Raw genomic sequence first — 24,716 nt, 5'->3', positions numbered from 1 at the left:
GACATCTATATTTTATTTATCCATTCATCAGTTAGTGGACATTTGGGTTGTTTCCAGGTTTTTTGCCTAGTATGAATAATACTGCTGTGATCTTATACAGGTTTTTATGACACTTTCTGACTTAGCCTGTGGTTACTAAAACATTCAGAAGAGTTGATAACCCTGTAAAATAAGTGGGACTTAGTCTGACAGGATCTAAAATTAAGCAACTTAATTTTTGACAAGGACTCATCTGAATGTTAATAGTTACTCAACTCCCCTTCCTAAATAAGAGATTAAGAAAGGTGCAGGAGTGGGCAGCATTGTACAACCAAAAAGCTTTATTGCTTATAGTACTTTAAGATGTCCTTTGTTTTGAAATATAGAACTATCAGCCAGTCTGGATTTTATCACTCCAATAGCTGTCAATTGTTTTATTACCAATACAATAGAGTAATAAGAGGAACACATTCTGAGAAAAATAAAGAAAGCATATTTTTTACATTCTGCAACCCGATAATCCTGAATACTTGGTTTATTACCTTCACTTTTCTGCTACTGTACTTTATGTTGGGCTAACATTTCCTTTTATTTGTCCTTTTATTTATTGATGTGAAAATAACACTTAGAACAGTGGTCCTCAACAAGGGGCAATTTTGTCTCCCCCAGGAGGCATATAGCAGTGTCTGGAGGCATTTTTTATGGTGGGGACTTTTTTATTGGCATCTAATGAATAGAAACTAGAGATGCTAGTAACATTCTACAATGCACAGACAGGACACTCCCCTCAACAGAATTACCTAGCCCAGTGGTCGGCAAACTCATTAGTCAACAAAGCCAAATATCAACAGTACAGTGATTGAAATTTCTTTTGAGAGCTGAAAACCGACTTCTGCGCTCGGGCCACGAAGTTTCAATCACACTGTATGTGCGCGCCTGCACGTGGTATTTTGTGGGAGAGCCACACTCAAGGGGCCAAAGGGCCTCATGTGGCTCGCGAGCCGCAGTTTGCCGACCACTGACCTAGCCTACAATGTCAGTGGTGTAGAAATTGAGAAACTGACAGAGTTAAGTTGATTGGTTATATTTATTTTTTTATATATCATAACAAATTCTGTTTATTAAGAATGCTAGAGATGTATTATTTCTTGTTTAAGGACTTGTACTCTTTTTTTTTTTTAATATATTTTATTGATTTTTACAGGGAGGAAGGGAGAGGGATAGAGAGCTAGAAACGTCGATGAGAGAGAAACATCGATCAGCTGCCTCCTGCACACCCCCTACTGGGGATGTGCCCGCAACCGAGGTACATGCCCTTGACCAGAATCAAACCTGTGACCTTCCAGTCCGCAGGCTGACGCTCTATCCACTGAGCCAAACCGGTTTCGGCAGGACTTGTACTCTTAATTTTGAAAAATACTTTTAAGATGTCTTAAAAATACATTTTTATTGATTTCGGAGAGGAGAGGGAGAGATAGTAACATGAATGATGAGAGAGAATCATTGGTGGACCGTCTCCTGCACACCAAACTGGGAATGGAGCCCGCAACTCAGGCATGTGCCCTGACTGGGAATCGAACCATGGCCTCCTGGTTATGTATAGGTTGGTGCTCAACCACTGAGCCATTGCCAGCTGGGTTTAAGACCTATTATTTAACCTATATGAGTATATAAAAGAGCTTCACAAGTACAGTCGGCCCCCTACCTTCAGGTGTCTCGTGGGTAAATGTCACCAGTCACTAACGGAAAAAAACATTAGGGGGGAAAGGTTATGATTGCTGGGCAAATACTGTGTAGTTTTAGGTCTGCAATGGTTGCATGTGTACGGACAGTATACACTTTTTTCTTGTCATTATTCCCTAAATACAGTTTAACTATATAGCATTTACATTGTTTTTGGTAATATAAGTAACCTATAAATGACTTAAAGTATACGGGAGGATGAGTTAAAATTCATTATTTTACATACGGAACGTGAGCATCTGAGGATTTGGGTATTCATGGGGGAAGGAGCATGGAACTGTGGATACCTAGAGATCACTACCCAGTGCTTGTGAGTAAGTTACGATCATAATTGAGGCAGCAGGCAGTCAGAGGATTTAATAAAATTTCTGGGACACGTGTTCCCTCCCTCTTCCTCCCCCCTTAGCCCATGTGGGTTTGGACTTAAATTGGGGCTTGTTTTGTGAGGTTGGTTTCACTTTTTAACCAATTGGGTTAAAGAAAAATGAGAGTTCCGTAGATCAGTTTGATCATTGTGGCAAGGGATTGATAAACCTCGAGTGTTAAAAAAACAATGTTTTACCTTATAAAGAGAACTTTGTTGAAATCCTAAACATGTTGTGGGCCTAGATATTGGAGGAGCAGAGGGCATAGAGGACTTAGAGAACATAGTTTCTCAGTTTTTGGAAAGAGGGAAGCAAACATTGGCACCCACTTTAGATTTATTGATTTTACTATATAAAGGCTAATTTCTTTAAATCTGCTGCTTATATTGTGATTGAGTCAGTTCTGCTAGATTTAAAGAAACTTAAGTTAGAAATTTTGTGAAAGAGTTTTTGCGTCTTTGAATTATATCTGTCATCATCCAACATGGATTTCTCAACCAGAAATTTTTAGAGTGGGCAGTGACAGAATCAGGGAAAGTGGAGATGTATGATTTGAAAAGGCATTCTACAACAGTGCTTTAATTTTTTTAGTAATTTTTTTAGCTTAGTATTTTTGGAATTTCAAATAACATTGAAGGAGACTTGTTTGTCAAGAGTCAAGGGGTAAAAGTTGAGAAATCCTGATCGAGAAAGTTGATTTAAGCCAAAAGCAGACCAAAGGGCAAGTTAATTTCATATTCTGCAGTTTTATTAGATATGTATGTAGAACAAAGGGGAAAGGGATACCCTAATCAAATTCTTATTAATCTTATGTTGAACCTGATCCCGTTATATGGACTAACCACTAGTTCTATTTTTATTGTCCCAGTGACCAGACAGGTTAATAATTGGTCATAGCTGATGACACTAGATGAAGTCCAGTGAGGGTAAGGTGCTCTAGTTAGTATCTTACTAGTCGCAGACAGTATATTTGAACTACAGGATATAGAGAAAACTAAAATAAGCCTATACACTGTAAGTTTTCTACCTCACAGGTATGCTTTATGTCTTATTCAAATTAGCTTTTTAAACTTTTCCCTAGGCCTTTGCATACGAGCCAGGAGTAGCTTTCTTTGGAAGCATAGAACAGATCCAATATAACCTGGTTGATCATAAATTATACTTTTGGAGAAGGAATCGTATTAATTCACTTGAGAGAAGCATGGAAACTTCACATTCAAGGCCACGCTTTCCCTGTATTATTGCAGCCAAGTTCATCTGGTTTGCACATTGATACCATAATACTTCAAGTTCCTGTTATGTCCAAAAGATTGTTCATAACATTCATAGCAAACAGGACTTTATAGGAATAAGTTGGATTTTAAAAGAAAGACAGGTACCAAGAGAGAGAGCACCCTTTTTAGTGAAGCAAGTGGTGCATCAAGTTACAGATTTTTCTTGGATTGAAAATTTAAAGGAGAATTGGAACGTGGAGGATGAACTCATGGCTACAAAAGCCATGAAACTGATCTTTGTTACAACAAAGCTTCTTACTTTTACCATGTAGTGACTGCTCTTGGGGGCCAACTTCATTTAGTCCTTTCAGCTCTGCATTAGCTATTGACTGGTGCCATCTCGGAAGTGCTGAGGACTAGATAGAGAGCCAAGGTCAGTCCACTAAATGGGGTCTTTTGGAGATTGAAGATTTCATGACTGGAAAACATTTAAATGTGTTGATTCTTAGGGATTTCTTATTTATTCCCTTTAGTATAATATCTCATTTTCATATGTGGTGTTAAGGTTGAGAAGGAGATAAAAATTTTTTCTAGAGGGCCGAGAGATCCAGGTATGTATATGAATCTTACCATTTTAACACTTTCAAATGACAGTACATACAACATGTTATCATGATTATTATAACCTGCCATGGAACTAATAACAAGCTGCTTAGAGGCTGGGGCTCCTTTGGGAAGAGCTCAAGACTTGGTATGCAAAACCCTGGGTTTAATTCTAGCTCTGCCATCCAATAGTTCTGTAACTTCAGCATAGTCATTTTGTCTCTCTGAGTTTTCATTTCTTTTTCTGTAAATTTTGATGGCAGGGATCCCTACCTCACATGGTTATTTTACAAGTATCAAGACAATCTTCAAAAGTGTCATATAGCACGGACGATGTGGCTCAGTGGTTGAGCATCAACCAAGGAACCAAGAGGTCTCCAGTTCAATTCCCAGTCGGGCCACATGCTCGACTTGCAGGCTCGATCCCCAGTAGGGGCCATGCAGGAGGCAGTTAATTGATGTTCCTCTCTCATCAATGTTTCTATCTCTCTATCCCTTTCCTTTCCTCTCTCTAAAAATCAATAAAAACACATTTTTTTTTTTTTTTAAATATATTTTATTGATTTTTTACAGAGAGGAAGGGAGAGGGATAGAGAGCTAGAAACATCGATGACAGAGAAACATCGACCAGCCGCCTCCTGCACACCCGCCACCGGGAATGTGCCCGCAACCGAGGTACATGCCCTTGACCGGAATCGAACCTGGGACCCTTCAGTCCGCAGGCCGACGCTCTATCCACTGAGCCAAACCGGTTTCGGCAATAAAAACACATTTTTTAAAAATAAACAGGAATAAGTGTCATACAGAATGTAATAGGGATAGGGATTTTGTTTTTATTTCTTTTTATCCCAGGAGCAACAAATTTGTGACCTGTTTAAATGCAAGTAGTTGCTAAATTAAAAATCTCAAATTATATGAGTGAATAGAGTAGGAAATAAAAGGTTGCCCTCACCCCAGCCTTTCTCCACATAAAGCACCCTTGAAAATCCTTCTAGACCCTTTTTCATGCGTAAGAATACTGTGTATTTATACAAAAGGGACTTAAAGAATATGTATTCTGCAACCTTTTTTACTTTCTGTACCAGTATATTGTGTTTTCTTATTTACATATGCATAGTATTTCTTCATATAAATGCCATCACCCAATCCTTTGATAAACCTTTATGTTGCTTTGTGTGTTGTGTTTCATTTTGTTTGAGAGGGAGAGAGAAAGAAACGTGGATCAACTGCCTCCTGTACACCCCCTACTAGGGCATCAAGCCTGAAACCTGTCCATGTGCCCTGACTGGGAATTGAAACAGCAACCCTTGGGTGCATAGAACAGTGCCCAACCAACTAACAAAGCCCCACCAGCCAGGGCTGTGTTACTGTCTCTCTTTTTTTTTACAGAGAGGAAGAGAGAGGGATAGAGAGTTAGAAACATTGATGAGAGAGAAACATCGATCAGCTGCCTCTTGCACACCCCCTACTGGGGATGTGCCCACAACCAAGGTACATGCCCTTGACCGGAATCGAACCCAGGACCCTTCAGTCCGCAGGCCGACGCTCTATCCACTGAGCCAAACCGGTTTCGGCTGTTACTCTCTTTATAAATAGATTTAACAATAGTGCATTGACTAACCCTGTAAATACCCAGGTATTGATGAATAATCTTTCTGCCCTTTTTAAAACAGCAAAAAAGAAGAATAAGAAGGGGAAGACTATCTCCCTAACAGACTTTCTGGCTGAGGATGGAGGGACTGGTGGAGGAAGCACCTATGTCCCCAAACCAGTCAGCTGGGCCGATGAAACAGACGACTTGGAAGGAGATGGTAATTTTTCTTTTCCATCATACTTCGGATTTTCATTATCTTCTAGACAAAACCTATTCCGTAATGGTGGCTCACACTTGTAATTTGAAAGGGCTCATTTTGTAGAACCTGAAGTCTTATGTTTATGTATTTTATGAAATTTTAGGTTTAGGCGTAGACTTTGAGAGTTTGTAATAGGGACTAAAGTTGTGACTCAAGAAAGCTAGTTCTGGCTCTTGCATTAACAAATTTTTCTTAAGGTACTATCCTTTTTAAGTCTCATTCTTCATGTGAAAAGTAAGAACTAGATTATTTCCTTTTAGGTTTAAACTTCTATGATGTCCTCATAAAGGAATATTGCAGTGTAATCTATAAGCTGCTTATACTCATAGAGTCAAGGAAATTCATTCTAGGAGCTGTTATTATGAAGTCATAGTGTCCCTGGGTAAATAAAAGTGGTCTGAGAAAAGGGTATAGGAATAGTAACTATGGTGGAGAAATACAGCAGAGTTATGGGATGTCATTTGGACAAGTTCTATGACTAGGCAGGAGCTAGATATAATCATTGGGTATGGAATAAATCTGATTACCCTTTTTTTTTCCCTAAAAGCTTTCATTGTAAATGGAAAATAATTTTTCTATTGTAACCTATTTTCATAATAAGTTTCATAGATTGTACTTTCCATAAGTGTTGATACCTGAAGTACAAATTCATGGGCAATGCTATAGGGACAGAATTAATCTTTTTTTAAATAAAGAAGGATAAACCATGAAGAAAACACTTCCTTTAGCTGAAAAGTGAGAATGAGAGCTGTTCTGCTATTGCCTTAGTGTGCTAGAATCCTCGAAGAGCAACTGCTACCCTTATTCACTGACTGTGGTCCCCCTGTGGCATAGTCACCAGGTTAGTGACATGCATCAAAAAAAACACAAAAAAAGAATGAGAGCTCTTCATAGTGGTTAAGTACATTTGGCGTGAGAGGGACCCAGGTCAGAATCCTAGCTCTACCAGGATCACCAGCTACTGCTCTACCAGCTCTGTGACCTTGACAATCTGAGTTTCCTTCTTTAGAATGGGGAACAATCTCTCAGGATTGTTAAAAAGATAAGATGGGATGTAATGAATACGCCGTATCTAGCACATATTAATATTCCATACGTAGTTGATATTCCCCTTCTCCCCTCGCCCTTCTCTCTACTACATAAAGAATAAGAATGACCATGATTCTATTAACTAAAGCCTGGGCCTTGAAATACTTAGAAACAAATAGACTTGAGTCTTTTTTGTGTTCCTTTTCTGATTATAATATTACCGTTTTTTCTTGGGGTAGCTTATTTAATACTTGGCACTTAGCATAGGTCCTCTTATTCTACAAGGGCAGTGAGGGGAGTTTCCTCTAATTTATGTCCACTTTTCTATTCTAGTTTCAACCACTTGGCACAGTAATGATGATGATGTGTATAGGGCACCTCCAATTGACCGTTCCATCCTGCCCACTGCTCCACGGGCTGCTCGGGAACCCAATATTGACAGGAGCCGTCTTCCCAAATCGCCACCCTACACTGCTTTTCTAGGGAACCTGCCCTATGATGTGACAGAAGACTCCATTAAGGAATTCTTTAGAGGATTAAATGTAAGTCTAAAGGTTAGGCAATTACCTAGATATGAAAAGTAGCATTATTGATAGTGACTGTCTCTGATTTTCTATGTTGAGAAAGATTCTAAAATTGTGTCTAGACTTGGAAGAAGCAGGTGTATAATTAAATGTTTAAGCTCTTTGGCTGAGAATGTTCTCATCCAACACCAACCAGACAATCTTAGAAAAATTAACGATACCTTATTGATACAGGGAGAGTCTCTCAAACCTATACCCCTTCTCATTAAGAAACTTAAAGGTGAGATACCCTGTTAAATGTTAAAAGGTAGAAAGTTTCTCTGAACTCAGCCATTCTGTTAATGACATTCAGGCTTACATCAAGATTACTAATTTTTTGTAAGAACATATTTAACTTAGCAGATATATATTTTATATTAACAGTTTGCTTGGTTTAAAAGCTTAAGATAGTATTTTTTTGTTAAATTTATTGGGGTGGCATTGATAAGATTATATAAGTTTTCAAGTGTCTGTTTCTATGATACATGATCTGTATCTTGCATTGTGTGCCCAACACCCAAAGTCAAATCACCTTCCATCACCATATATTTGGTCCCTTTTACTGTTTATTATCCCTTTCCCCTTCCCTCTAGTAACCATCATACAGTTGCCTATTTCTGTGAGTTTCAGTTTTATATCCCACATATAAGTGAAATCATATGGTTCTTGGCTTTTTCTGACAGACTTATTTCGCTTAGCACGATATTCTCAAGGTCCATCAATGTTGCAAATGTAGTTTTCATCTCTTCTTATGGTATGTTTCAAAATGCTGGTCTAGAAAGTTCTAGAGTATAGAGGTGCTTAGAAGTTCTTTTTTCAAACTTTTGATTAAAAAATACTAAGGACTTAAAAAAATGAAACAATGAGCAACAGGTTTCAGTTCTATTCAGTTTTTCGCCAGTCTTTGCCAACGAGAAAACACTTTTAAAAAGCTGCTCCCTCCTATTTTGTAGGGTTTTTTTTATGTGATTATATTTTTTAATATATTTTTATTGATTTCGAAAGGAAGAGAGAGAGAGAAACATCATTCGGCTGCCGCCTGCATGCCCCTTACTATAGGTTTAAACTTCTATGATGTCCTCATAAAGGAATAGAGTCAAGGAAATTCATTCTAGGAGCTGTTATTATGAAGTCATAGTGTCCCTGGGTAAATAAAAGTGGTCTGAGAAAAGGGTATAGGAATAGTAACTATGGTGGAGAATAGTAACTATGGTGGAGATCAAGTCTGCAACCCAAGCATGTGCCCTGACCCGGAATCAACCATTACCTCCTGGTTCATAGGTCAACACTCAATACTGAGCCTCATTGGCCAGGCATTGATGTGATGATTTTTTACTGCCACCTACAAATTTTCTTCTTTGTTTAATTATGTAGACCAACTAGAAGGCTGACCTGTTCTTGGTTTTTCTCTAATGGCCTCTTTCTCTAAATGTTGGATAAAATCTGGTCCATTCAAGCTTTTCATTCACCTTTATGCTCAGGAACTGGTCTTTAGTTATTTCCCTTTTCATGTTTTGTTCCTTTTTCTACTGTATCATGAGTTTAATTAAACTAGAATTTTTAAAAGACTATAATAAAATCTACATATCAGAAGCCAGAATAAATATCAAATCAGTGTGGTCCAAAAGATAAACTTGAATGTCCTACCTAATAAAAGAGTAATATACAAATTGACCATACCTCTGCTACACCCACAAGCCAATCAGGAGCGAATATGCAAATAAACCCAACCAAGATGGCTTTCACCACGGAGGGCAGGAAGGAGGCTTGGGTTTCCCCGGCAATGGAGGAAGCCAAGCTTTCCGCTTGCCCGCCCAGGCCTCCACTCAATGCTACAAAGTTTCAATGATAGAAGATAAATAAATCCCAACAAAAATGGCGGCAGCCACGGAGCTGGAGAGAACAGGAGGCTAGGGTTGCCCCAGCCATAGAGGAAGCCAAGCTTTCTGCACATCCTGGCCACCCAGGCCTCCTTCGCTCAAGGCTACAAAGTTTTCAATTATAAAAGATAAATAAATCCCAGATACCAGGGCCTCCACTTGGGTCGCTGGGGGGGCGTGGCCAACCTGCAAACCACCACAGGCTCCTTGCCCAGGCCACCCCATGCCCCAAGGGAATCCCCACCCTGATCCAGGACACCCTTCAGGGCAAACCAGCTGGCCCCCACCCGTGCAGCAGGCCTCTATTCTATCTAATAAAATATGCAAATAGACTGTCACTCCCAACACACAAGATGGCTGCCCCCATGTGGACACAACATGGCCAGCAGGGGAGGGCAGTTGGGAGGGACCAGGCCTGCAAGGGAGGGCATTTGGGGGCGATCAAGCCTGCAGAGGAGCACAGTTAGGGGTGACCAGGCCAGCAGAGGAGGGAAGTTGAGGGCAACCGGGCCTGCAGGGGAGGGCAGTTAGGGGCAAACCGGCTGGCAGGGGAGTGGTTATAGGGGGTGATTAGGCTGGCAGGCAGAAGCGGTTAGGGGCAATCAGGAAGGCAGGCAGGCGAGCAGTTGGGAGCCAGCATTCCTGGATTGTGAGAGGGATGTCCGACTGCCTGTTTAGGCCCGAGATTGGGCCTAAACCGGCAGTGGGACATCCCTCGAGGAGTCCCAGATTGGAGAGAGTGCAGGCTGGGCTGAGGGACACCCCCTGCCCCCTGTGCACGAATTTCATGCACCGGGCTTCTAGTAGTAAATCAAAAGGGTAAGGAAAACAGATGTGGATGACGGAAAGGAGATGATGAGAAAATAATCAAAAGAATTTGAAAACAGTCTTAAAATTGGACATAAAGAAGGCAGAACCTGTTGTAAATAATTAATAAAAATTAGTGCCAGGGAATGTTTTATGAAACTTTAAAGGAAAAAATCCTACCTTTACAATCAGAAAACACAAGTTAACCTCAAATTAAAACTAGGTCAGTGTGATTTTTTCCTATGCTTCAAAGAGTAAAAATTCAGTGGTTGCCCTCTTAGAATTCAGCAGAGTGGTTAGGGATGAGGGAGTTTACAATCTAGTGTTTGATTCTATCAAATTTAAGGGTTAAATTTATATTCAAGTTAAAGAGGTTTGATAGGGTATACAATGAAGTCTGTCTTCTATCCCTTTGAATTTTATTGCATATAGTGTATGGTGGTCAGAAGAGGCAAATGAACCAGAACATTGATTTGGGAAACATTTTTTTGTGTGTGTGTTTGTTTATTTCTTCAGATCAGTGCAGTGCGTTTACCACGTGAACCCAGCAATCCAGAGAGGTTGAAAGGTTTTGGTTATGCTGAGTTCGAGGACCTGGATTCCTTGTTCAATGCCCTGAGCCTCAATGAAGAGGTAAAGAAAATAAGGCTGGAGAGTTTGAGGGGCGGGAGCTGACAAATCTGGTATTGATCAAACTGGTATTTTTTTACATTGGGTCCGTAACTGTTTCAAAGGTTCCCAGAATATCTACGAAGAAAAGCCTGGGTTATTTAACAATGTAATACTTAAAAGTCGCACAACGATTCAGCAGGCCCCAATAATTCAGGGAGGTATTTAGGTGGGAAATTGCAGAAGAAATTCACCATACCCAGTCTTTAATGGAATCTCACATTCATTCACTCATAGCATTGTCTCAGCTCTGGTGGCTTTTCTTTATCAAAGTAATCTGACCAAATCAAACCAAACAGAAAAAAATCCTATTTATCAGGTTAGTATTAAAAGGTATTATCTCATTTCAGGAAAGTAATCATGTTTCATTATAATTTTAAGAGGGTTTGGAAACATTTCTCATTCAGATGTCATTTGTAATAAATACTGCTCTTAGGAATCTTTTACAGAAGAATGACAGTAAACATTCAGTCCTGCTTTTTATCATTGACCATAGATATTTTTCTATCCAGATACATTGGCAATTCAGTAGGGAGAGGAGATTCAGCTGTTAATACATGAGAGGGAAATAGAGATTAGATCTAATTGTGATACAGTTATTACATGGTTGGTGCTATGTGATGCAGTTCTTACATGGTTGGTGCTATGTAGGCCAGCCAAGCAGGATTCTGAAGCATTTATTTACCTTTTAGTGATGAAAGTTTGGAATCTTAAAACTTCTTTTTTTACCTCTAGTGACTTTAGAAATCAAACTAATTATTATCTGGGAAGAAAAAAATACTTTCTTTTTCTTTCTCTTAATTCCAGAAATCCCTCATTATTTGTTGAGAAGGCAGTTTCCAGTGCCATAATTCTATGGTCCAGATCTGCCATTTGACATGATTAAAATCAGCACCCTTTAAGTTATTTTCCTGCCTCATAATTGAGTACCACTTTGATAATCTGAAGTAAATGCTAGTTAGAAATAAAAGTTCACTGATATAAACACATGAAAAGCTGAAGTTATTCCAAAATATTTCTTCTTTAGATCTTATTACTATTACTAATTTTTAACTTCTCAGTCTGGATTTTAAGAGAGAATAGCATGGAAGGACAGGTGCTGGGTGGAAGGGGTTAGTGGGGGAAAGGGGAGGACATCTATAATAGAACAATAAAGATTAAAAATTATTTTTAAAAGAATAGCATATAGTTATCTGAAGTTTGCTGGATTAGCTATTAAAATGTTCTCATGGTCCAAACTAAGGAGCTGCTGTGTATTTAGAGATTTTATTATAGTGGTATTTAATATAATTCTGGGTATTTTTAACAAATTCACTGTTATCCTTCTTCAACTATAGATTCTACTGTGAAATGAGGAAAAATCAGCAGTAGAATTAATTGGGTTCAAAGTATATAAATAATGATGTGGGCAAGGGAAATCAGAGGGTATCCTGGAGGAACTGATTTACCCAAAGGTAATATTAAGTGAAAGAATTTAAGATTATACAGAGACCATGCTTTAAGCAACTTTGTGATACATAGTAAGGGCTCTGTAAATGCTTGAATGAATAATTACTCTAGACCCAAATGTGTCTTTTGTTTAGTTGTCTGGGAATTATTTTTAACTTATTGTACTTGGTAGTAAATTGCCTTTGATAGTTGAAAAGTTAAATTAACTCTATTCTGTGAAATTTATCTTTATAAAAATAGTAAGTTAATTGACCTGACATCATTTAAGCCCAACTTAACTAAGGGGTTATCTCAGTTTTCAAGTCTTTATAAAGGATTCTTTAGCCAACAAATTGGAATGTTGGGTAGATTACAATGTTTTTCCTTTATCTTCCTTCCCCCAGTGCTTCTGCTATGCCCAGATGTTCAAGGTCACTCATGGGATTTGTGCATAATGGGGCAAAAGGTTGGTTAATATGGTCCTATGCTCTCAGTCTCTAGGTAACAGGAGAATTCGAGTGGACGTTGCTGATCAAGCCCAGGATAAAGGTAAGGAAGCTGACGAGTTCTCCTGTTTTGTTATTGTCCTTTCCCAGAAGATTTTAATAGAGGTAGATAGTGGTAGCCCTACTTTAATCTAGAGCGGTACTTAACTAAGGATGATTTTTGCCCTTAGGGAACATTTGTTGATGTTTGGAGACATTTTGGGTTGTCACAACTGGGGAGTACTACTGACATAATAGAATCCATGGATTAATCCAATAATGCATAGGACAGTCCCCCCCCACAAGAAAGAATTATCGAGCTCAGAATGTTGGTAGTGTTGAGATTGAGAAGCCCTGATTGACATAGGTGAGTGTTAAATGTATAATAAATAGATTAGGTACCCAACAGCACATTGGACACAACAGGGGCCTAATTTATATATATATATATCAGGGATCCTCCTAATACAGAAGTTGAGAGATAAGCATTAAGCCAGTAGGAATAAATGTGAGGAAATATATCACTCAGTTGAACTGGAGAGTGCACTTGTGGTAACTTCGTGACTGTGCTGTGGTATGAGCAAGAAATAAATTGAAGGGAGTTTTCTACACATGTAATAAATATTGAGCACATGTTTTTATGGCCTCATTTGTTATTTCATTTTATATATCTATAGACAGGGATGATCGTTCTTTTGGCCGAGATAGAAATCGGGATTCTGACAAAACTGATACAGACTGGAGGGCCCGTCCTGCCACAGACAGCTTTGATGACTACCCACCTAGAAGAGGTGATGATAGTTTTGGAGACAGTAAGTTCATTTTTATCAAGTTCCTTTTTTCTGTGTTACTTTCTCTATTTTTTTTTTAGAGACAGTTATTAATAAAGAAACCCAGCAGATTCTACAAAGTAAAGTACTTAAATTAACAAGAGTCCAGCAAGATTGATGGGTTTAGAGTGGTATTTAGTAGTCCTCACTTGATATCATTGATAGGTTCTGCACTTTTAAGTGAAATAGCATATAATGAAACCAGTTTTACCATAGGCTAATTGATAGAAACAAGAATTAAGTTCTACATTATTGGAGAATTTGCTGTACAAAAATTCCTTGCATTACTAGAAGCAGTCAAAATGTAAGTTTGTAAAAATATCTTAAAATAACAAAATTCATTCACTTCAAAAATACTAAATGTCTGCCATATGCCAGATATTGTTGTAAGTTCAGGCTACAGCAGTGAACAAAACAGACAAAAATCCTATACTCATTGGACATTGTTTATACTAAGGAAGAGAAATAATCTATATAATAAAAGCCTAAGTGACCATTACGGCAGAATGACCAGTCGCTGTGATGAGCACTGACCACCAGGGGAGCAGACACTCAATGCAGGAGCTGCCCCCTGGTGGTCAGTGCGCTCCCACAGGGGGAGCACCGCTCAGCCAGAAGCTGGGCTCATGGCTGGCAAGCACAGCTGCGGTGGCAGGAGCCTCTCCCACCTCCGCGGCAGCGCTAAGGAGCAGCCAGCCAAGCGGTAAGTAGCAAGGGGTCCCAGGCTGCAAGAGGGTGCAGGCCAGTCTGGGGGGGACCCCCCTTTTTGTGCACCGGGCCTTTAGTCTGCAAGTAAAAGATAATTTAAAGGGGCATAAACAATGTCACGGGGTAGGAATTGGGGTGAGTTACAACTTTTACACATATCACCTAAGTCCAACGAAGCTTTGTAAAATGTTTATGGAGAAAATTATGCAACTTTATTAAAATACATGCAGAAATACTCCACGTTTATATTTTTAAAATGGAAAGAATTTACTCTTCAGTAAAGAAGTTACTAAGTTAGTAGTTTGCTCCTATACTGGACTACTTTATAGCATAATATTCATGTAACAATGGGGATAAAATTCAAAACCTTTGGGGGGGTGTAGAAATTTGAAAACAATATATAGTGTTGGAGGAGAAACCAAGATGGCATAGGTAAAAACCTGAACTGCTGCCTCTCACAACAATTTCAAAACTACAACTAAAAGACAAAACGGACATCATCCAGAATCACAGGAAGGCTGGCTGAGTGGAAATTCTACAACTAGAAGGAAAGAGAAAAGCACACTTAGACTCACAGGAGCTGCGGAAGGCAGAGGTACGGAGGCGCACACGCAGAGAGGGCTGGCAAGTGAGTACACAGCTGTCTTTTTCAAGCAGGAGGGAGACAAAAGCTCCCAACTGCTCTGAACTCCAGTTCCGGGTGAGACTTTGGGGACCCAGACTCATTCGGGGAGAAACTGGACTGTGGCAGCAGGCAAAACTCAAGGGCGGCTTTCTCTCAGAGGTGCTTGCAGCAATTACCACGGAACACTGAGACCCAGCGGCCTCATAAGGGTGTCTCCAGCACAGAAGTTCTTCCATTGTAGACACAGCTGATACAGCCAATTGGCGTGGAGGTCAATTCCTCCCAGTGATACCAACAACAATCAAGGCTTAACTACAACAAGACTGTGCACACAGCCTACAAATGGGTGCACCAAGAGTGTCCACCTCAGGTAACTGGGGAGGCTGAGCCACTGGGCCCTATAGGACACCTAGCACATAAAGCCACTCTATCAACTCAGGAAGCAGCCAAAATGCAAAGACAAAGAAACAGGTCACAAATGAAAGAAATGGAGGATAGCAAACAACTGGATATAGAGTTCAAAACCACAGTTGTAAGTTTTTTTTCAAGAATTTTCTAGCCAAAACTGGTTTGGCTCAGTGGATAGAGTGTCGGCCTGCGGACTCCAGGGTCCCAGGTTTGATTCCGGTCAAGGGCATGTACCTTGGTTGCGGGCACATCCCCAGTAGCGGGTGTGCAAGAGGCAGCTAATCGATGTTTTTCTCTCATCGATGTTTCTAACTCTCTATCCCTCTCTCTTCCTCTCTGTAAAAAATCAATAAAATATATTTTTTTTTAAAAAAGAATTTTCTAGAAAAAGGCCGATAAATTTAGCGAGACCTTCGAGGATATGAAAAAGGACCAACTAGAAATTAAGCATACACTGACTAAAATAATATACAGAGATCCAACAGCAGGATCACAAGAATCAAGTCAAAGATTTGAAATACAAAGAAGCAAAAAAAAACCCAACCGGAAAAGAAAAATGAATCCAAAAATATGAAGATAGTGTAAGGAGCCTCTGGGACAACTTCAAGTGTACCAATATCAGAATTAACCAAGATTATTCTACCCAGCAAAGCTATCATTCAGAATTGAAGGTCAGACAAAGCGCTTCACAGATAAGAAAATGCTAAAGGAGTTCATCACCACCAAACCAGTATTACTGTATTTTCTGGCCTATAAGACCACTGGGCTTATAAGATTTTCCTGGGTTAAAAAGTCGTCTTATACGCCGGAAAATACGGTAATAGTAAATAGGCTTTTCGCCCAAGTCTCTCTCATGAATAGAGTGTCAGGTACCGTATTTTCCGGCGTATAAGACAACTTTTTAACCCAGGATAATCTTATACGCCCAGTCGTCTTATATGCCGGAAAATACGGTATATGAAATGCTAAAAGGTATTCTTTAAGAAGAGGAAGAAGAAAAAGGTAAAGATACAAATTATGAACAACAAATACATATCTATCAACAAGTGAATCTAAAAATCAAGTGAATAAAAAAATATGAACAGAATAAACTGGTTAATATAATAGAATCGGGCGTAGAAAGGGAGTAGATTGACAGTTCTTGGAGGGAAGGGTGTGGGAAGAGACTGGACAAAAATCGTATACCTATGGATGAGGACAGTGGGGGGCGGGGCAGAGGGTGGGGTGGGAACCGGGTGAAGGGGAGCTATGGTGTGGGGGAAAGGAACAATTGTAATAATCTGAACAATAAAGATTTATTTTTAAAAATTAAAAGAAATTTATATATATATATATATATATAGTGTTAATACATAAGTTATAAAAATGTTTGCGTGGTGATGTAACCACCCTCATGATTGTGGATAGAGTGTAGAGGGAGTTCTTAAGCTACATCTATATTAAATCTCAAAACTTGTATATTTCCTGGCTGTCTTAGTAACTGTACTGATGTGCTTCTTTTCTTCACTGTTGATTCCTGTTTTCTTAGTGAATACAAGCTTATAATTGTTTTAATATTATCTAAGTAAAATTGAGTATGGAATTCACTACCTCTACAGAAATTAAAAATGTATTTAAAAATAAACACCCAACAGATTTTTTGTATGTTTGTTTTTTTGAATTCTATTTCACATGCTCTCCTCTATATAATTACTTGACTAACATCAGCATGTCCTTCAATTTATAAATTTAAACTTCACAGAATGAATGTTTGTTCAGATAAACAAAATGATGGTCTTTGCAAAATGAAATAATTGTTTAAAAGAATGCAGTAATAAAATTACTATGCCTCTTTGGTCTATATGCATCAATGATTAAACTCAAAAGTATTGGTTCATGTTTAGAAAATGAGATTTTTCATATAAAAATTTGGGTTCCCAGCTTTTATCAGAAAATTGGAAGATCTATCAAGTTAGTGAAATTAAAAAGCCACTACCCCCTTTTATACTATTCACAGTTGCCTCCTGAGCTACATTTCTTTGTAAAAATTTCTGGCATTAATGTGTGTGTGTAAAATAAAATTTATAACAATTTTTTCAAATAATGTGTCATGAACACATTTAGTAATTATATTTCTCAGTTTTTGTGGTTGCTTTGGATGGATGCCCTCTAATTTACTTAATCTATAAGAAAACATTACAATGTACCTTCTTTTGTACATGTGTCCAGTTATTAGCTCAGGAAAAATTCCTAGAAATTGAATTGTTAGCCCAGAGAGTATACATAATTTATTTTATTTTTTAATATATTTTATTGATTTTTTACAGAGAGGAAGGGAAAGGGATAGAGAGTTAGAAACATCGATGAGAGAGAAACATTGATCAGCTGCCTCCTGCGCACCCCCCCACTGGGGATGTGCCCACAACAACGTACATGCCCTTGACCGGAATCGAACCTGGGACCCTCCAGTCCGCAGGCCGACGCTCTATCCACTGAGCCAAACCGGTTTTGGCAAGTATACATAATTTAATACATAGTTCTGAAACAACTTTGAGAGTGGTTGTACTATTTTAAAATCATCAACAGTGTAGGAATTGACTTTCTCCTCTAAACTTTGCCAACACAAGATGTGTCATTTATTTTCATGCTAAACTTAAGTGATATCTGATTGGATTTTTGGCATCAAGGTTATAAGATTCCAACTATATTTTCTTTTTCTTTTTTTTTTTTTATATTTTATTGATTTTTTTACAGAGAGGAAGGGAGAGGGAGAGAGAGTTAGAAACATTGATGAGAGAGAAACATCAACCAGCTGCCTCCTGCACACCTCCTACTGGGGATGTGCCCGCAACTAAGGTACATGCCCTTGACCGGAATCAAACCTGGGACCCTTGAGTCCACAGGCCGACGCTCTATCCACTGAGCCAAACCGGTCAGGGCTCCAACTATATTTTCTTCAAATGTTTTATACTAGAGGCCCAGTGCACAAAATTCATGCACGGGTGGGGTCCCTAGGCCTGGCCAGTGATCAGGGCCAAACGGGGCCCTCTCACCCAGTCCCGATAGGGGCCAGGCTGGACGGGGCCTGCTGGATAGGGGGAGGGGCAGGGGCTAAGCTGGCAATCGGACATCCCTCTCGCAGTTCGGGACACCTCGGAGGATGTAGCAGTGCACCAAGCAGCAGGTGGTCAGGGAGGAGCCCAAATCGGGGCTGGGCACCATGCCACTCACGCTCATCCTAACCCACTGAACCTGCTGCCATGGAGTCAGGAGAGGCTCCCGCTGTGGCAGCTGAGCTCACTAGCCATGAGCCAGCTTCTGGCTTAGCAGCACTCCCACTGTGGGTGCGCACTGACCACCAGGAGACAGCTCCTGCATTGAGCATCTGTCCCCTGGTGGTCAGTGCGCATCATAGCGACGGGTCGTTCCACTGTAACAGTCGCTTAGGCTTTTATTATATAGATGTTTTAATACCTAAATCTTTAATCCTGGAAATTCATTATGGAATATATTTTTTTCTGTCCCCTAACTTCCTCCTAAATTGTTAGTCCAGCAGTGTGTATTGAATTACTAGAGAAAAAATTTTGAAGCCAAATAAATACCAAGAATATTTCAATAAATACCAAATACCTCAATACAAATTCTTCTACTATACAATGTGACATTTTTATAAAAATCGATAAAGCAGTGAATATGAACTCATGAAACCAAATTTACCTAATTGCCTCTCTTGTTTCTTTAGTGTCCAAAAAAAACGTTTTTACTTGTCTCTCTTTTCTCCAGAGTATCGAGATCGAGATCGTTATGATTCAGACAGATACCGTGATGGGTATCGGGACAGTTATCGTGATGGCCCGCGCCGGGATATGGATCGATATGGTGGCCGGGATCGCTATGATGACAGAGGCAGCAGAGACTATGATAGAGGTCATTATAGACTAAGTTAGATTGCTTTCTTTTAAGAACTACTTTTCTTCCCTCCAGTGTGATGATCACAATTTGGGGTATATTTATTTACAGGCTATGATTCCAGGATAGGCAGTGGCAGAAGAGCATTTGGTAGTGGGTACCGAAGGGATGATGACTACAGAGGAGGCGGGGACCGCTATGAGGACAGATATGAGAGACGTGATGATCGGTCATGGAGCTCCAGAGATGATTACTCTCGGGATGATTATAGGCGTGATGACAGAGGTAATCATTTTCTTTTGCTTGCTTAATGGGGCAGACCACTGAACAAACTGATGGGAAAATTCTGTTATGTTCAAACCCCTTAAGTGGACACAGATAGAATTTATATATTGTGAAGGATGCAGCAGAGTGTGATGGAAAGAACATTGGATATGGATGACATAATGGAAATAAAGCAAAGTATTTCTAACTTCCTTTAGTATATAGATACTTGGGTCAAAAAGTATTGAGTAAACTAAGTTGGAAAGGAAAAAAAAAACATTGACATCTTTGTGGTATGATCACATTTAATAAGCTATACTTAAAGTGGGTGGTATTTAGTCCCAGCTTTCTAATGAAGGCAGTAATACAGTCTCATAGCTAGTAATTGACACTATGGGATTCAAAACCAAGTGTTGCTGATTTCAATGCCATTACTAATTACCACAGTAATTGATGGTCATTAATTATTTTGCCCCTAATGTTATAACATTGCTATAAAACTGTGTGTTCTAAATCCTACCTCTCAAAAAGGTATTACTAAATGGCCAACATTTGTGTTCTGACTTTAGTGATATCATTGAAAAAGTAAGGTATCTGGCCCATAGTTTTTCTCTTTATATTCTGACAACAATCCTAGCCTTTTAACAACCTTTTATCAGCCCTGACTTGGTGCCAAGTGCTTTATATATATCATCACCTATAGTCCCCCAATTAAGGAAGGGAGACCTAGACAACTATCAAAACACAGTGGAGTGACAGAAGTCATCAGAGCCATATTGAAAGTCCAGCACAGTTGTCTTTCCTCCCTCAAAAACACTAAGCAAAAATAGCATTTCCAGTTTTTTCTACAAAATCTTTAATTCTTAAAAGCATTGCTGTTATCTGTTTCCATTCAAGGAATGTGTAAATATAGAGGCCCATTGCAGGAAGATTCCTGCAAGAATAGGGCTTCCTGCAGCCCGAGCAAAGCAGAGAAGGGAGCGAAGCCCACCAAGGCAGGCTTCAACCCTGTCTCCGCTGCCTCGCTCCCTCCCTTCTCCACCGCTTTGCTGCCTTAGCTTCCTTCTTGCTTGGTGCCAGTGTATGCAAATTAACCGCCATCTTTGTTTGGGTTGATTTGCATGCTCCTGATTGGCTGGTGGGTGTAGTGGAGGTACGGTCAATTTACATGTCTGTCTATTATTTGGTAAGATAGTTGACATTTATTGAGCGTTTTCACCAATGAACTGAGTTCTCATACAAATATTATCTAATTACAAGAATTCTGTCTGCAATTATCATCACTTTACTTGTGAGAAAAGTGGAGGCTCATCTGTGGGCCTCAGGTCCTCTTTGGCTCCTGACCTGTTCCTTTCATGACATTCCTTCCCTCCCCCAATAGCTGTACACCTGATTTTGTTTGTTTGTTTGTTTCTGGTGGCCTTACCCTCTTTTCTAATAGATTTCCCTGTCTCACTTCATTCTTCACACTGGCCCAAATTGTCTTTCTGGAACAGTATCTAATTAGGTTATTCTCCTTCTTTTTGAAAACCTTTCTAGTCTTGGGGGCCCTTGGCTGGGTACCTCAGTTGGTTAGAGCGCCACCCTGATACACCAATGTTGTGGATTCAATCCCTGGTCAAGGCACATACAAGAATCAATCAGTGAATGCATGAATAAGTGGAACAACAAATCAATCTTTCTCTCTAGCTCCCCTTCCTCTCTCTCTCTAAAATTAATTTTTAAAAGATTTAAAAATAAAAACCTTCCTAATCTCTCCATGGTCTGAAAGATATCTCTTTGTCTGTACTTCTAACATAAAGGCCCTTCACTGTTCTGCCTCCAGTTTATCTCCTCAATGTTGTCTCTCATCCCTTCTACATCTGCCCTATTAGGTGTATGCACAGTTTTCAAGATTCAGGTGTTAGCACTTCAAAGTTGTCCCAGTATTATAACTTTCATATGAATAAGTCTGTTTTATAGAATTTAGCATATTCTTTTTTTAATGTTAGAGGACATTTATTCAAGTTGGGGACAGTGAAATAAGAAAGGGCTGGGAGCTCTAGCTAGTTTGTCTCAGTGTTTAGAGCGTCCGCCTTTGGACTGCAAGGTCCCGAGTTCGATTCCAGTCCAGAGCACATGCCCGGGTTGTGGGCTCAATTCCCAGTAGGGGCCGTGCAGGAGGCAGCCAATCAATGATTCTCTCTCATCGTTGATGTTTCTATCCCTCCCCCTTCCTCTCTGAAATCAATAAAAATATATATTGTTTTAAATTTAAGGGCAGGGGGCGGGGGCGGGGGAAATGAGCCTAGGCTGAGCTGCTTTGGCTCACTAAGAGGGGTCCTTGGGGACAGGTTCACAGGGTTTGCCCAGGATGAGCTGCGCTGCTCATTGCTCCCTGGCTGCAAGCCTCAAGGGTCCTTTAGAGTTTCGGAGATGCACACCCGTGGGAGAAGAGGGGAGAGGCGTGGGCTTGCTCCGGGGAGGGAGAATGCACATAGGCTTTCTTCTATATTTTTTGTGTGTCTGAAATATTTAGAATAAACACCAAATTTGAGAAACATGGTTTCCTTGAAACACTCAAGTTTATCTTGAGTAATGTTGATAACTTGAATCAAACTCCCGTAGAGCTTATTCAGAAGTTCAGTGTTGCATGCTTTGCCCTATGAATCACTGTCAAATATATATTATGCACAGAGCAAGAGTATAAGACTAGATAGAGTCTGCCCTGTCATATTGTTACAAGCTCTTAACCTACTGAAGTAATCCATCTTCCACAGACCACTGGTGGTCCGTGAGGTCCGAAAGGTTGATGACCGCTGTTCCAGACCACATTTTTAAACAAGATATTTTCTTTTTTTTTTTAATAGTATTTTTTAAACATTATATATAATTGATTTATTTTTACAGAGAGGAAAGGAGAGGGACAGAGAGCTAGAAACATCAATGAGAGAGAAACATCAACCAGCTGCCTCTTGCACACCCCCTACCGGGGATATGCCCGCAACCAATGTACATGCCCTTGACCGGAATCGAACCTGGGACCTTTCAGGCCGCAGACCGACTCTCTATCGACTGAGCCAAACCGGTTTCGGCTGAACAAGATATTTTCATGTAGTAGTCTATTGTAGTTGAAAATTTCTTCCCAGGTAGTAATAATCATGATAAAGGATTGGTTTTATCATGTAAATTTTTACTATATTTAGTCTTTCTCTTAGTCTAGTAGTACATCATGGATGTGGTAATGGAAAGATTGATTGGACTTGATTATTCAAACCACCCATTTTCTAATCTCCCTTCTTACCTTCTCTGCTGAATTGGCTAGGCCACTAATCTGAATCCCATGTAAAAGCTTTGTCTGGGAATCTGGCTTCCAGCCATCAGCTTCTGATTTTGAAAACCTATTACTTAGAGTTTTATTTGATGTAGGTCCCCCTCAAAGACCCAAACTGAATCTGAAGCCTCGGAGCACTCCTAAGGAAGATGATTCCTCTGCTAGCACCTCCCAGTCCAGTCGAGCAGCCTCCATCTTTGGAGGGGCAAAACCTGTTGACACAGCTGCTAGAGAACGAGAAGTAGAGGAGCGGCTACAGAAGGAACAGGAGAAATTGCAGCGTCAGCTGGATGAGCCAAAACTAGAACGGCGGCCTCGAGAGAGGTGAGGTTATTGTCGATATGAATTTCCCATCTCTGAATCCAGTGGTTCTTAGTGGGGCATTACGTCCCCAGGGGGTACTTGGGAAATCTGTGTGGATGTTTTGGTTGTCATTTATCAGCATTTAGTGTACATGGGCTGGGGCTGCCAGGTGGTCTGCAGTACATGGACGGTTTAACCCAGTTAAGAGTCGTTGCCTATCCTTCACACTTTTAAAAAGGCCTACTCTGTTTAACCTGCAACGGATATAAATTGGTGATACTTTAATACAGGAGTCAGCAAATTGTGATCTGGGCCTGTGTTTATAAGTAAAGTTTATCTGGGCCTTTAAGAAAAATTTGCAAGTCCTGCTTTAGTATATAAAGTAAAATCCCACCATGGTGAGTGGGCAGATTTACCTCTTTCAATTTACTAGGGATAAAGTGGAGAGAAGATGTTTACTATTTTTCTTTTTTTAATATATTTTATTGAGTTTTTACAGAGAGGAAGAGAGGGGGATAGAGAGTTAGAAACATCGATGAGAGAGAAACATCGATCAGCTGCCTCTTGCACACCCCCTACTGGGGATGTGCCCGCAACCAAGGTACATGCCCTTGACCGTAATCGAACCTGGGACCCTTGAGTCCGCAGGCCGACGCTCTATCCACTGAGCCAAACCGGTTTCAGCCTATTTTTCATTTTTTTACTTGTGTGTATGTTGGTTATACTATCTTAAGTGTTACTTATGATACTAAAGAAGTCATCACAGGTGGCATTGGCTCTAATAGGGTAGAAACCTTCTATAACAATGTTCTGGACAACTGGGCCTAGTTTTAAATGACTTGCAGAATTGTATTTTCAGTAAGGGAGGGCAGTGTTGTAGATTATATAGGAAAATGTTCTTAACCCTAGCCCAGTCATGGCGAACCTATGACACGTGTGTCAGCACTGACACGCGTAGCTATTTCTGATGACACGCGGCCGCTAAGGCGGCCGCATGCCGAGGATGAAACATTTGCTGCTCCTACGGATGAAACATTTGCGAAATAATGTTTTTTCCTCAAAGTGACACACTACCCGAGTTATGCTCAGTTTTTTGGCGAATTTTGACACACCAAGCTCAAAAGGTTGCCCATCACTGCCCTAGCCAATGCAAAAAGTGATCCTACTTGGGGGGGTCAGCATGAGTTCAAGGTGGCCTTCACTGAGCTAGACATATGTATTTTGTTAAATCTCTTACACAGACACCCAAGCTGGCGAAGTGAAGAAACTCAGGAACGGGAACGGTCAAGGACAGGAAGTGAGTCATCACAGACTGGGACCTCAGCCACATCTGGCAGAAGTAAGTCAGACCAGGGTGGGTATCATATTATTGCCATTTTCCATAACCTATTCATAACCAAATTATGCAGAGACTTTGAGGTGTTAAATTCAATCCTGGACTCTTTATTTGGATTAGTTCAGATTGGTATTAGTTTTACACCTCCTGCTCTGAAAAATCTGAGAAATGGGCACCAGAGCTAGACTTAGATGATCTGTTTAATAATTTTCTACTAAAGAGTATACTTAAGCCCTAGCTGGTTTGGCTCGGTGGATAGGACTGAAGGGTCCCAGGTTCGATTCCTGTCAAGGGCACATGCCTGGGTTGCAGGCTTGATCCCCAGTAGGGGGCATGCAGGAGGCAGCCAATCAGTGATTCTATTACATTTTGTCCCTTCATTTTATGTATTGATATCTGAGTTTTGTTTATTCAGAGCAACCA

At 40.0% G+C, this 24,716-nt stretch overlaps 1 protein-coding gene across 4 annotated transcripts in view; it reads left to right on the top strand.

The window, feature by feature from the left end:
* Positions 1-24,716, top strand: part of EIF4B (eukaryotic translation initiation factor 4B) — a 34,850-nt gene that overhangs the window by 3,860 nt on the left and 6,274 nt on the right. For 2 of the 4 annotated variants that reach the window (XM_028144442.2, XM_028144441.2), the window contains exons 2-10: positions 5,578-5,715; positions 7,120-7,328; positions 10,553-10,669; positions 12,628-12,682; positions 13,296-13,430; positions 18,952-19,095; positions 19,189-19,362; positions 22,750-22,978; positions 24,199-24,296. In XM_028144442.2, the coding sequence (XP_028000243.1) occupies positions 5,578-5,715; positions 7,120-7,328; positions 10,553-10,669; positions 12,628-12,682; positions 13,296-13,430; positions 18,952-19,095; positions 19,189-19,362; positions 22,750-22,978; positions 24,199-24,296 (1,299 nt within the window). Of the gene's footprint in view, positions 1-5,577; positions 5,716-7,119; positions 7,329-10,552; positions 10,670-12,627; positions 12,683-13,295; positions 13,431-18,951; positions 19,096-19,188; positions 19,363-22,749; positions 22,979-24,198; positions 24,312-24,716 lie in introns of all 4 variants that reach the window. The other 2 variants (XM_028144440.2, XM_028144439.2) reach the window with 1 other exon arrangement.

The sequence above is a fragment of the Eptesicus fuscus genome, chromosome 7 (assembly GCF_027574615.1).
Source record: "Eptesicus fuscus isolate TK198812 chromosome 7, DD_ASM_mEF_20220401, whole genome shotgun sequence".
Taxonomy (NCBI): Eukaryota; Metazoa; Chordata; class Mammalia; order Chiroptera; family Vespertilionidae; genus Eptesicus; species Eptesicus fuscus.
This window is presented reverse-complemented; position numbering and strand designations above follow the sequence as displayed.